This window comes from Thamnophis sirtalis, unplaced genomic scaffold (genome assembly GCF_051295495.1).
Source record: "Thamnophis sirtalis isolate CommonGarterSnake01/CBP01778 unplaced genomic scaffold, rThaSir2_p1.2 scaffold_3, whole genome shotgun sequence".
Classification (NCBI taxonomy): Eukaryota; Metazoa; Chordata; class Lepidosauria; order Squamata; family Natricidae; genus Thamnophis; species Thamnophis sirtalis.
Window position 1 is genome coordinate 89,815,707 of NW_028261383.1, and position 13,106 is coordinate 89,828,812.

The window sequence follows — 13,106 nt, forward strand, 5'->3', positions numbered from 1 at the left end:
CTGCCTGTAGCGCCCGGGACGAACAAAGGGCAGAGTCCGGAGCGGTGGGCTGAGGGTTCATGGAGCTCCCGCTCCTTCCTCCGTTGCGGACGCTCGCCTGCCTTTGGGAAAGCTCTGTGTAGGCTACGTGCGTGGAAGGGCTCCGCCTCGGGAGCCAGGCAGAAGCCTGAGATTGACCGCCGGCTGCTAAGCCTCCGGGGCGATCGAGAGAGCGACGTTCAACGGCCTCCCGCGCGCTAATTGCAGCAACCCCCAGCAGCCTGGAGGAGGTGGCGGCGGCCGCCACGACGACCAGGGGCTTGGAGCAGAACGGCGTCGCTAAATCCTAGTGGCCCTTTCGCCTTCCCCTCCGTGTTCTTCTCCTGCTTCCCTCTCCCAACGCCTTCGTCTTTCGCCTTTCCCAGGAAAAAAAAACAAAGCTCTGTCCGAGGAGCTGTTGCCATCGGCTGCGCTTCTTGGCCCCCGGCTTGAAGGGACTGTGATTCTGGGGGAAGCCCCAAGAGAGGCACTAAGGCAGGCCGGAAGGGGAGCCAAAGGGAAAGACTGGCCTTCGCTCCAAACGGCGGGGATACGAATATTTCTCCTCTCTGCCCGTGAATAAACTGGCTCCATAGCCTAACCTAAACTGTATCGCTTAGATTACAACAGCTCCGAGTTTATTGGATGTGATTTGTTTCCCTTTTTTTTTTTTTAACCGTGGCAATTTTTTTCTCTCTTCCACCATTTTAAGTTTGCGACGGTATTGAAGTGGGGTGACTTGATGGAGAGGTATACGAGGTTACTTTTTGACTTCATTTGATTGTGGAGCAGATTGATATGACTAGGTGCCCCTAATAAAGGCGAGCATCTCATCTAGAAGAATTTTTAACAGTAAAATAGCGATTTTTTAAAAGCTGAAAATGATTCTGAATTGGATTTTGCCTTACTGGAGCTACTTATCCTCTGTGCCCATTTTGGTCCTGTTTAACTGTTACCCACTCCAAGCTAGTGCAGATAATTCCAATCTAATATATTATACAGCTCTCATAAATGTCACTGTGTTGAATCCTGATCGTTCAACATCTGCTTCAATAACGCTTGAACGTGCACGCTATGGGCAAACTTCTCCCAAAATAGGTGTCAAAGGCCTACTTCTGGCACCTTTGCCAATCAATGGAGGTAAGTCTTTTTTGTAGCTTTTCCTTCTATGTGCTATGTTACTATGTGCTGCAGTTTGGAGCGGTTGATTTTGATTAAAAGTATGTGCTCAAGTCTCTTCATTTCAGAATCCAAGAGTTCAGGATGCATTTTTACATATCCTTAGTTAAGTAATCTATTATAATGAAGCTGAAGTATTTTGAAGGTAACTAAGGTAAATTTGTATGACTTCTAGGTGTATATGATGTATAAAATTAATAGAAATGTGCATATAAAACCACATTTATAGTTTATATGTTGTGGTGTTTAATGCTCTAAGCCAGCAGAATCACCTGTGTGTGAATTCAGTGGCCATATAAATGTGCTTAATAAATACATGGGATAGTGTATCATAAGAATAGAATAGACCTAGACCTGGAATAGGAATAGAATAGAAAGAGTTGGAATGGACCTTGGAGGTCTTCTAGTCCAACCCCCTGGTATAGGCAGGAAACCCTATACCATAGTTGTGTTGTTATCATAAAAGCATGAATCATGAAAATCATGATTCTTGAGAGCCAGTTTGGTGTAATGGTTAAGGTGCTGGCCTAGAAATCTGGAGGCAGTGAGTTCTAGTCGCATCTTAAGCATGAAAGCTGGTTGGGTGATTTTGGACCAGTCACTCACTTAGTCCAACCTACCTCACATTGTTACTGTGGAGAAAATAGGAGGAGGGAGGAGTATTAGGTATGTTTTCTGCCTTGAGTTACTTATAAAGTAATAAAGTGTGGGATAAAAGTCAATAAATAAATAATGAAGGCTTACAATTGTGTATTTTATTGATGTTATCAACCAGAGGAATAAGTAATAGCTTCCTATTAAACTGCTTCTTAGAAGAATCTTGATTTGTTTTCTTAGAAAGTATGGAATGAATTTTAGTGAGTATTCAAGGTCATTGAAGAGCATTTTTAGGTAAACTTCTTTTAAAAAAATAAAACCGTAGAATCGTATTTGCTGTTGAAAAAAGTTTCTGCTGAATGTCATGAGTTTGGAGAATATAGCATTAAAAAGTATGTAGGGATGAGTGGTGTGCATATAACCTTTTATAGTTGATCTAAATAAAATATCCACTGTATTTAGAATTTCAAACTCATATTGCCATTTTGAAGGTAAGAAATTGGGATAACTTGTTTGAAAAGAACAGTGGAATATAAATCACATATGTAAAAATAATTATGCTGTTTTCACTAACACACTTTGTATAATATTCAGCACATCCATATATTTCTTGACTGCCTCTGGAAATAGTAATGATTAAATTACTGCACTTTCAATTATCCTGGAAGTTTATTTAGCTTGCTTGTAAAAATGCTTAAGAATCCTCATACACAAGAAAAAAGTATAAGTTGACATATTTATTTAAAAGCTGTTTATTCTTTCTGTATGAGTTGAAGGAAAATGTGAGAGACCAATGTAAAAATGTATTGTGGAATCCTTGTAAGTATTTGCATGTATTGGTAATTTTTTTTCCTTGAAGGATTAGAAAGTGCCATGAAGTTATACTATATGTTGGCTGAAAGAGAATACCAAGGTCACTGTTTTTCACTGGCTATGGACTTGTATTTTCTAGGCAGGTGCCACAACCACTAGACCAAACTGGCTTACCTTTTAGCCTGGTGATTTTATTTACACACAAACATAAATGCATACGCATTTGATATATGTAGCACCTATTCTTTTGAGTCTTCTGTTTTTTTTTTCAATATTAGGTATATTATTTTTTGCATTTTAAATTGGCTGGAAATACGCATTTGGGGCACTTTTGGATTCAGTATTAAAAGTGTCTTAAAATATCACATCGTGTAAATCAATTATTGCTTCATAAAAAAGCTGTACACAATAATACTTTTTCTGTTAATTGCAAAGAATTAAAAGTAAAGTTTTCATGTGTCTAAACAATGAAATGGCTAGAGAATATTTTGAAATGGTAAAGCATGGTGCAAAGGAATGCTGTTGCATATTCTTAAATTTTATTTGCCATGATTTTCAGAAGATTTCTATGATATGGTAAATCTAGACCATTTGGAATATAATTACCAAAGGCATCAAATCTGGGGGGAAAGGAGGAGGAAGGGAGAATTTTCAATTAATGGAGTGGTGACAAAGTCAGTAGTCTTTCTCCAGTCCAGTTTAACAGAAAAGAGAACTGGAATTATGCTTCAGTGCAGTCTCTTCTGAAGTAGGTCATGATGGCAAAGTCTTTACACTCTCTTGTGACATTGCACATAAGCAAACATTCCCTTTTAGAAAGCAGCCAGCTTCTGTCTTGTACAGATGTCTGAGATCCTAGAGAGAGTCCCAGACCCCAGGAAAGAGCAGCAAAGGGTCTGGAGGCTAAATTGTGTGATTAACGATTGAGAGAAGGTCTAGCCTATCAAAGAAAGGTTTGGGGGAAGGGGATGATACTGTCTTCCAGTACTAGAGGGGCTGCCTCAGAAAAGTGAGGATTGACCTATTCTTCAAAGCACCAGAGAGCAGGACAAAAAATAAATGGGTGGGCATTTGTTAAAGAGAGATCCAACCTTGAAGTAAGGAGAAATTTTCTGACAATGAGAACAGTTAATCAAAGAAATAGCTTTTCTCTCAAGAGTTGTGGGTGCTCCATTACTGAAGGTTTTAAAAAATTAATAGAATGGACAACCATTTGACCGGAATGGTATAGGGTCCCTTGCCTTGAGCAGTGGATTGGATAGAAGACCTCTGAGATCCCTTCCAGCCCTGTGGTTCTATGTTCTGTGTGCTAAAGTCTTTCAAGTCTCAGAAAAGAGTTGTGTGGGGAGGGCATGGGAAGGCTCTGGACTGAGGAAGAACAAATGGACTGTTTTGCTGCTGGTATATTTTCTACTGTAGAATGGATAGCATCCTTAGTTGTTTAATATCATAATATACCATAAAGTAGCTTGGGATTTTGGCCGGATAATGTGCTAATGGGGCCTGTGAATAAATGAGAATTTATTCTAGGGCAGTAAACTGTAATTTGAAACTATGGCTTGTTGGCTTCATGTGATAAATTAATGTTTCGTTTGTGAGTTCCTCAATTATTTCTGCTTTGTTTTTGTTCTTTGTCCAAGCCTCTGATAATTCCATAAAGGCTTAAAGTGAATGGGTTTAAAAATGGCAAATGCAATTTAATATAAGCGCATGCCAAATGATGCACATTGGCACAGAAACCCTAGAGGTTCCATATACGTTAATGGGAATTGTGCTGGTAATGTCTGATCAGGACTGATCATAGAATCACAATGGGAAATTTAGTGAAAATGTTAACTCTGTATAGTTGGTATTTTAAAAAGACAAATCTCATGCTTTGAATTAATGGGTAGGGAAGTGAACATAAAGCTACCAATATTGTCCTTATATAAATCTCTAATGAGTCATATTAAGTCATACATGGTATGAAAAATATGATAAATATTACTTTTGTCCCCCTCAATCTTAGAATTGATGTCATCTATTTAAATGTAGGGACAGACAAATCTTAAATTCTTTACAAAGGTAAATGTTTGATTGCATTGTCAATTGAGGACTTAAAAGGGAACAGGATTATTTCATAGAGGTTTAGAATGAAGGTTGCAGGAGTCTTGGCAGTTTACTTTTTCTGAATCACAATGACATATCTTAACTACCAACTCCTAAGGAGCAAAGTGAAAAAGGCTTCCATCTTTCTTTTTATATGAACTTATTAAATTAAAATTAGTTGGTCACTGATATCTAGAATGCTAGATAAATCACTGAAATGATCCAGCAGATTTCTCATCTTAAAGCAGAAGCAACATAAAGTGATGGAGAATCAATCATAAAATTATAAAGACAACATATACATGTGACTCACTATTAGTAATAACTCTGTTTAGTAAGCTAATCGTTAAAGCAAACCATGATGTATGATCTATATAGAATCTTCTTATGGCTGCTATTTTTCCATGGGAGAAAATGTAATAGGAGTGTGCTGTTCTGCCCCAAACAGACCATTGTTCTAACTACCCCCAGGGATGGGGGAAATACATATTTTAGTACTTTAAAAATTAGTAATAACCTAATTCCATTGATAATTGTACAATATTTAGAAAATTTCTCAGCTTGGAGGGAATTGGGACAGTAAGCACTTTCCTATCATAGTCTGTTGCTCAAGATTGTTTTAGTTTATGTAATGTTCATATATATTTAGCAGGCCATGTTGTAATATGATTTTTTTATCACACACCTCAAAACCTATTTAGAAAATTTATATCTTAGATGTAATCATAAGACTTTATGTAAATTGTGTTTGAAAGAATTCTGTGTGTATTGAGATCAAGCAAAGAGCATGGTAGTATTTTTTTTAAAAAGATCTGTTCTTTCTATATCTTATCAGTGGTCTTCTCAACAATTTTCCTCTTTATCTAGTTTCACAATTTATCTTCAATGTTTCAATTTATGCAGTTTTTCAATATTTTCACTGTTATGATATATAGATGTCAATGATAGCAATGCCATATTCCTAAATAGAATCTGTGATATTCATCTAGATTATTTGTAACAGACACTCTGCAAATTATATTTTTCAAGTTGTACTTTAATTATAATTCAGTTGAATTTGAATCCTCGGCCTCTAAGAAGAGTAAATATAAGTCAGACATTGTTGTAATCAGCTTTGTGTATCCAGTCTTAAAATCAGATAATATAAATTACACAGTTTGCAAAACAGGGATTAAGTCACATTAGCATTCAGATGACTCCAAAGTAATGTTATAACTATGTCTGTGTATCAGTAGTTGTATCCCAAAGGTTGTGTACACATATTACAAAATAAGGAACATAGTCAACTACATTACATAAATGGATAGCACTGCATAGGACACATTTTTCCACATTATATATATCTTAATGAGGTTTGAATCTGAATTCTACACTTTTCACTAAGAACATATAATTGGACACTGGCCCATCTAGTCCAGCAGTCTGTTCTAAGAGTGGTCAACTGACTACAAAAGAAAGCCAACTGGTCTCCCAGGCCTTCAGAGGCAGTTAGACTGCTAATAGCCATGATGACTACTCATGTGGATACAAAGACAAGTTAACTGAGGTAATTAATATCATTTCTGATTTGCTTATGAATGAAGGCTACTTTTGGAACCTATAAACTATCTGTCTTAATTCTTTCCATTTGTACCTTATTAAAATAAGGGAAAGTAGATCAGAAAGAGAAAATTTTGTTCATAACTTTTCTAATTTTGAATTCATATATTAAAAACTTTATTTTTGCAATTTGTTAACAGTCTTAATCTCATTTTCATTTATCGATAACTGATGGGCTGCCTAAGGCAGTTGCAGGAGGTTCAATATAAGCCACATGTGAGTGTCTCTCTATTTGTAGGGAGGATTTTCAGCGCCAGAGCGAATCTCCCAGGGTCTACCCTACACTTCTTAATTGGGACACCATCCACTTAATGATTGCAACCAGAATTGCTAGGATTACAGTCATTGAAGAAAGAAATATGTGCTCTGTTTCTGCACCCTACCAAAATTGTTCAGTTCCACTCAGCAGGCAGGTCTTTCAATTAGTCCCCATAGATAAGACTCTTGATAGGCAGCAACAACCTTTCCTTTGACTTCCCCACTGACTTTCTGAGGAAGCTGGCAGAGATTATAAAATTGTGCAACTTTGTAACTGGTTGTAAATGAGAACTGGTTGCCAAGCACCCATATTGCAATCATGTAACTGCAGGGGGGGGTATAATGCAACATTTTATGACAGCCGGAAGTACTTTATGGGCCATAAAGCACCCTTTCCCAGTCCATCATAACTTTGGATGATTGCTAAAATGGCTGTCATAAATTAAGGATTAAATGTAGAAAGATAGTAGAAGATTTATCTTTCCAAAAGCTAAGGGTTTTACCTAGAGGCATAGCTGTGCAAAAGGACTTAGGAAGTGAATGGGCCTGGTGATGGAATCAGCATCTGATGGGAAAACAAAAAAATGTATATATTGAGCTTTTCTGTAAAATGATATAAATGACATCAGATTACATCTTTTTAAATAGGTGATTTGTAGAAGTTTGAAATTACTCTTAAATTGCTTTTCATTATATCATGGAAACTTTCCAAATTGGATATCCAGAATCTCTAGCTTGGGAAAAAATATACATTACAAATGGATTCTGAATAACTGATCATAGTTGACAGATGGTAATGGAAAACTATTGATAATTAAACTTGCTGACATAGTTGTCTATGTCCCTTAAAATGCTGATTGATAAATCAGGCACTTTAGGTGTATAGTAGTATACCTTATTTCCAGTAACTATTGGAATATGCTTTGGATACCCTAGTGATTTCTTAAATATTTTTTTAGGACTGTACAGGTTAGTCCTCAATTTACAACCATTTGTTTAGTGACCCTATGAAGTTGCACCAGCACTGAAAAAAGGGACATGATCGGTTTTCACACTTAATGACTGTTGCAACATACCCATGGTCACATGATCAAAATTTAGGTGCTTACTAATTGGCCGGTATTTGTGACAGTTGCACTGTCCCATGGTCATGTAATCACAATTTGTATCTTTCCCAGCTGGTTTTTTACAGGCAAAGTCAATGTGGGAAACCAGATTCACTTAACAACTCCAGTGATTCACTTAACAACTGTGGCAAAACAGATTAACTCGTTTAACAACTGCCTTGTTTAGCAACAAAAATGATGGGCTCAATGGTGGTTATAAATCAAAAGAATACCTGTAATTTGATGTTGGGGTAATTTTTAAGTATTTAAGAGTTAAGTAACATACCTCAGTTTATGCTTTGTTTTTCTTAATGTTTCTTGCATGTCTAATAAAAAGATGAGTAAAAGAAGATGACATGGTAATTATCCTGACTTTTATTCTAGCATGAAAACTGATCTGGTAGTCCCAAGATTCATAAAATGTACATTAGGAGAAAGTTCTGCTGGTAAAAGATAAGAGATATTAGGCACAGATCATTTGTTATCATGATATCTACTCTGGAGCCCCTTCTGTTTGTGACATTGCAGTGGAAGTCATTAATAGGCTTCATGCAATTAAAAGTAGCATACTCCCAATCAGGAAAAAAAAATCCAACCTAACAATAAAAGAGAGTTGGACTCTCCTCCTCTCCTCACATAATGGAATATTATGATTCACTATTAACTTTTTCTTTCTGATTTCTTTTTATTCAGTGAATAGATGAATGCTCACTCCAGTATTGAGGATTTCAAATGTAAGAGGAAAAAGGAAAAGGATTATTGTGGGCAATAAAGCCTAAACATAGCTTATCAGTTAAGGCCACAAATAACAGAAGTTCTAATAGCATAAATGAATACAATGAAGCAGTTTAGAGCCCAAGAGTATACCACGGTATAATATGCTCTGGGTGGGTGTTGCATTAGTTTTGTGACACTCAATTGTGTCATCTTGTCTTTTTGAACTTAATAAACTACTGGTAGTTTATGACCTTGGAATCATAGCAACTCTGTTGTTGATTTAATATAATAGTAAGCAAGTGGCCGAAACATTGCACTATAAATATGATATTAAAGCAGTGTCACAATAAAGAACACAAACAAGAATCCTTATAATAATACATTCAGTGGAATCCATTAATTAGGAAAACCTTAAGCTTGGAAAATTGGTCTTAACATGAAAAACAGCAGTGTTGTATGCACTAAGAGCTAATTAAGTGATTCATTAGTATTCAAATCAAACTCAAGATCTGAGGTTTAATTATATGAAATGTTTTACATAAAAGTTCATCTGAAGTTGAAAGGTTGTGGAAAATTGCAATAATTCTCCCATTTTTATGAACTAGTTAAAATATTGTGATGTGTGCCCTGTATATGTATTTTCAGATCGAACTTACTTTCCGGTGGATTACACAGACATATCCCTGCAGTTTTCTTAGCAACATGAAAGTCATTGCCTTCTGGGATCCCCCCCCCCACTTGTTCAGTTTAGCCATGAGTTTCTCATGAACTTTCATCCAATCCAATCCTATTTAATCATTAAAGGAGTCATGCCCATTTCACAAGGTTCTGTGGCTGTTTTGGAAGGTCTTTCCAACTGTCTTTGGATGCATTTGTATTCACAACCATTTGTATTCAAGGAAGGACTTTTCTTTGCACCTGGAGGATAAATCACCCAGATCCAGTTGTATGCCAAGCATGATGCAAGCCCTATGGAGATGCTCAAGGAACAGACTTACCCGGTTAAGCCGTAGACTCACAGCTCTTGCTCAGACAGCAGGTGGCAATCATGGCTACAGAGACCCTTCTCAACTTTGTGTTATCCACCAGTTACACCCTTTCATGGATAGGGAGCTCTTCCTTTTATCACTCACACCCTGGACACCTCCCATTTGGACTATTGCAATGCACTGCACATGAGACTAGCCTGGAACAGTTCCAGAAGTTTTAGCTTGTAAGAATGCAACCACACAACCACTGGGACACCCAGGGACAGTGCATGTAATACCTCTGCTTTGAGGCCTAAATTGGATGCCAGATCCACCTCAAGGAATTGATTATGATCCTAAAGCCCTAGATCCGGAATGGTGAACCTATGGCACGGGTGCCACAGGTGGCACACGGATCCATTTGTGAGGGCATGTGAGGCGTTGCCCTGTCAGCTGGCCAGCGCGCATGCGCATGCTGGCCAGCTGAGTTCAGCCTTTTTAAAAGCCATTTTTCACTCCCCCCAAGCTCCAGAGGCTTGATAGGAGCCTGGAGAGGGCGAAAAGAGCCCCCCCGGAGGCCCTCCGGAGGCTTCAGGAGCTTCCCTGAAGCCTCCGGAGCACAAAAAAACGGCCCTATGGGCAAACCAGAAGTTCAGGAACAGACTTCTGGTTTGCTCGTAGGGTCAATTTAAGCCCTCCGGAGGCTTCAGGGACCTTCAGGAAGCTTCCCTGAAGTCTCCGGAGAACTAAAAATGACCCTATGGGCAAACCTGAAGTAACTTCTGGTTTGCTCGTAGGGTCAGTTTCAGCCCTCCAGAGGCTTCAGGGAAGCCTCCTGAAGGTCCCTGAAGCCTCCAGAGGGCCTCTGGGGGGGGGGAGGCTGTTTTCACCCTCCCCAGGCTCCTATAAAGCCTCTGGAGCTTGGGGAGGGTGAAAAAAGCATGCAAAAAATGGGGGGGGGTCGCGCCTCTCATGAGTGCATTCACACTGCATTGCATTATGGGCGGTACGCCCGTGCATGACCCTCCTTATGGCACGCAAGCCAAAAGTTTGCCATTGCTGCCCTAGATGGTATGGGCCAGGGATGGGTTCCAACCAGTTCTAACCTTGTCTATAGAAGAGGTTCCACAAATCTACAGTGGCGTTTAAAACCGGTTCCAGCTCCCTCCCCCCAAGATGGAGAGCGAGAGGAGGAATTCTGGGAGTTGAAGTCCACAAGTCTTAAAGCTGTCAATTCTGAACATCCCTGGTGTTTTTTTCCGAAGGGTTAGGTGTGCAAGGGTCTTGTAACTTGACAGCTTTAAGACTTGCGTGTTTCAAATGCCAGAGTTTCTGAGCTAACATTTTGGTTGCTGTGCAAGAGTGTTGTTAAGTGAATTTCACCACATTTAACAAGTTGGCCATGCCCACCCAGTCACATGGCTGGCAAGCCACTCCTACCTGGTCACATGGCTGGTAAGCCACTCCTACCCGGTCACATAGCCGGCAAGCCACTCCCACAAAGCAGACCACACCTAAAGAAGAGGTTCTAAAAAAAATTGAAACCCACCACTGGTATGGGCCCAGGTTACATATGGAACCATTTTTACATCAGCCTGATCCATCCGGTCAGGCAGGGAAGAGGGTATGTTGTGGACTCTGCCAGTTAAAGAATTTTAATTGATGGGGTCCAGCAAGAGAGCCTTCTCTGCTGCTGCCTCCACCCTTTGAACATACTCCCCAGAGTATGGTGAGGCAGGTCCCCATTCTCCTTGACTTTTGGAAATTATGCTAATTGATATTTGATATTTGATCAATGTAGGACTTTTATTTAAATTGCATAATTAAATTCAAACCAGGATTCTATATTTTTAGTTCCAGATCGTTTAGGATGTGACCCACGAACACGGTTTCAAGTTCCTCCAAATACAAAGCAGTGGATTGCTCTATTGCAGCGAGGAAATTGTACATTTAAACAAAAAATTCTGCGAGCGGCTTCACATAATGCTTCAGCTGTGGTAATTTACAACAATGTATCTGGCAATGAGCCTGTTACCATGACTCATCAAGGTAAGAACTAAGATATCAGACCTTCCTTTCAGCTCAGGCCATTTCATCTATTATTTGGAGCTTTAAAAAATGTATATTTAATTAAAACTGCAGGTTGTGATTAATTATATAAATAAATGTTACTTGTTGTCATTCTAAGCCAAGTAATGCCCAAGGTAGCCCTGCTTCCCATTCCTCCCAGTTTTACCTAGATGGAGTTGATTTGAAGTAAAAGTTTAACCATGATTTTATTGTCAGTTTATTTTGTAATAATTAAATATCTTAGTTAATAATTACTGCTGTTGTTGGCCTTCAACCTTTTTCTAGTTAATGCTATCAGATAACCTTGAATTCTGGCTTTTTAAGAGAATTTTTCTTATGGATTTTCCACAAACTAATATATTACAATAAATGTATATAATTTATAAGCATTATTTCATTGGACTTTTTCTGTAAAGAACAGTTTGATCCATAATGAAAGTTCTTTTCTGCTAACTGTCTCAGTTTTACAGTTTTCCTAAATTTCTCAGTCTTGTTCACAGACTGAAAAATTCATAAAGCCAATATTTTGAAATTGTTGCATTTTCAAATTTTAATTTACTTTGTTGTTTAATTTGTTCTTTTTGGTGCTGCCTTACATTGGAGTAAACTCCATGTTTTGGAGAAAGAAATGGAAGACATTAATCATTTTTATTTCCTGAAGATGGTGAACTTAGAACTGAGAAGATACATATTTTTTTAAAATTTTCATCTTTTCCTGTTACTGTAATTAGCAGTTAAGATATACCTTATATCATTATAGTAAGGAGATACTTGTGACATATATGAATATATTACTTAGAAGATTTTGGTTATTTCCTAGTTTCTTTTCTTACTAATTATAGCTGTTTTAAGGACCCTAAACTTAATAAGAGTTTTTGTTTCTAATTGCATTATGTATAGTTGGAAAAATTCATAATGTACATTAGCATATCACTCAAATTGTTTCTCCTATATATTTATTTGTTTATTGTAGGAACTGGAGACATTGTTACGGTCATGATCACTGAAATGAAGGTTAAAGAAATCTTGAATTATTTAGAAAAAAATATGTCGGTCCTAATTGCAATAGCCGTGGGAACACGCCATCCAAGCAAAAACGTTAATCGAAGTTCCCTTGTCTTTGTATCCGTATCATTTATAGTTTTGATGATAATTTCTTCAGCATGGCTAATATTTTATTTCATTCAGAAGATCAGATATACCAGTGCACGTGATCGAAACCAGGTAATTATGAGGAATTTGAAGTTTTATCTAGTATTAATGCCTCAATGCCTTGATTCTTAGTACGTATATTAAGAATGCAAATGGAGAATTGCTGAATGTTTTCTTTTTTAATTTATAAAACAAAAATAATGCTTTTGTGGCAGGAAATATATTAACTTTAAAAGATCTCCTGCTTAGGTGAGCTATTTTTCCATTCTGTTTTTAATGTCATAAAAAAACCTCGGTTTCTGGTAAAAAGAATGAATTTAATCCTGGGAGTTGCAATTAAGTGAATGTAAGAATATTATATAAGATGTGCATTCAGTCATAGTAACTATATATTATTGTTGTTCAGCAAAAAAAAAGATTCACTCTGAATGGGCTACTTTTAAAGGGTTTTTAAAGGAATGGCATTACCATATTTATGAAAAGTGTTTCTCCATCCTGTATATAAAACAATAAAGTATTCTTTATGAAAAGTGTCTATTCT

At 37.6% G+C, this 13,106-nt stretch overlaps 1 protein-coding gene across 4 annotated transcripts in view; it reads left to right on the forward strand.

The window, feature by feature from the left end:
• The first annotated feature begins 536 nt into the window (after window positions 1–536).
• The window catches only part of RNF130 (ring finger protein 130), a 39,601-nt gene continuing 27,031 nt past the window's right edge, over window positions 537–13,106 (forward strand). For all 4 annotated transcript variants that reach the window (XM_014053220.2, XM_014053219.2, XM_087709471.1 and 1 more), the window contains exons 1-3: window positions 537–1,158; window positions 11,198–11,392; window positions 12,387–12,637. In XM_014053220.2, coding sequence (XP_013908695.2) covers window positions 900–1,158; window positions 11,198–11,392; window positions 12,387–12,637 — 705 coding nt within the window. In that variant the 5' untranslated portion in view covers window positions 537–899. The remainder of the gene's footprint in view (window positions 1,159–11,197; window positions 11,393–12,386; window positions 12,638–13,106) is intronic.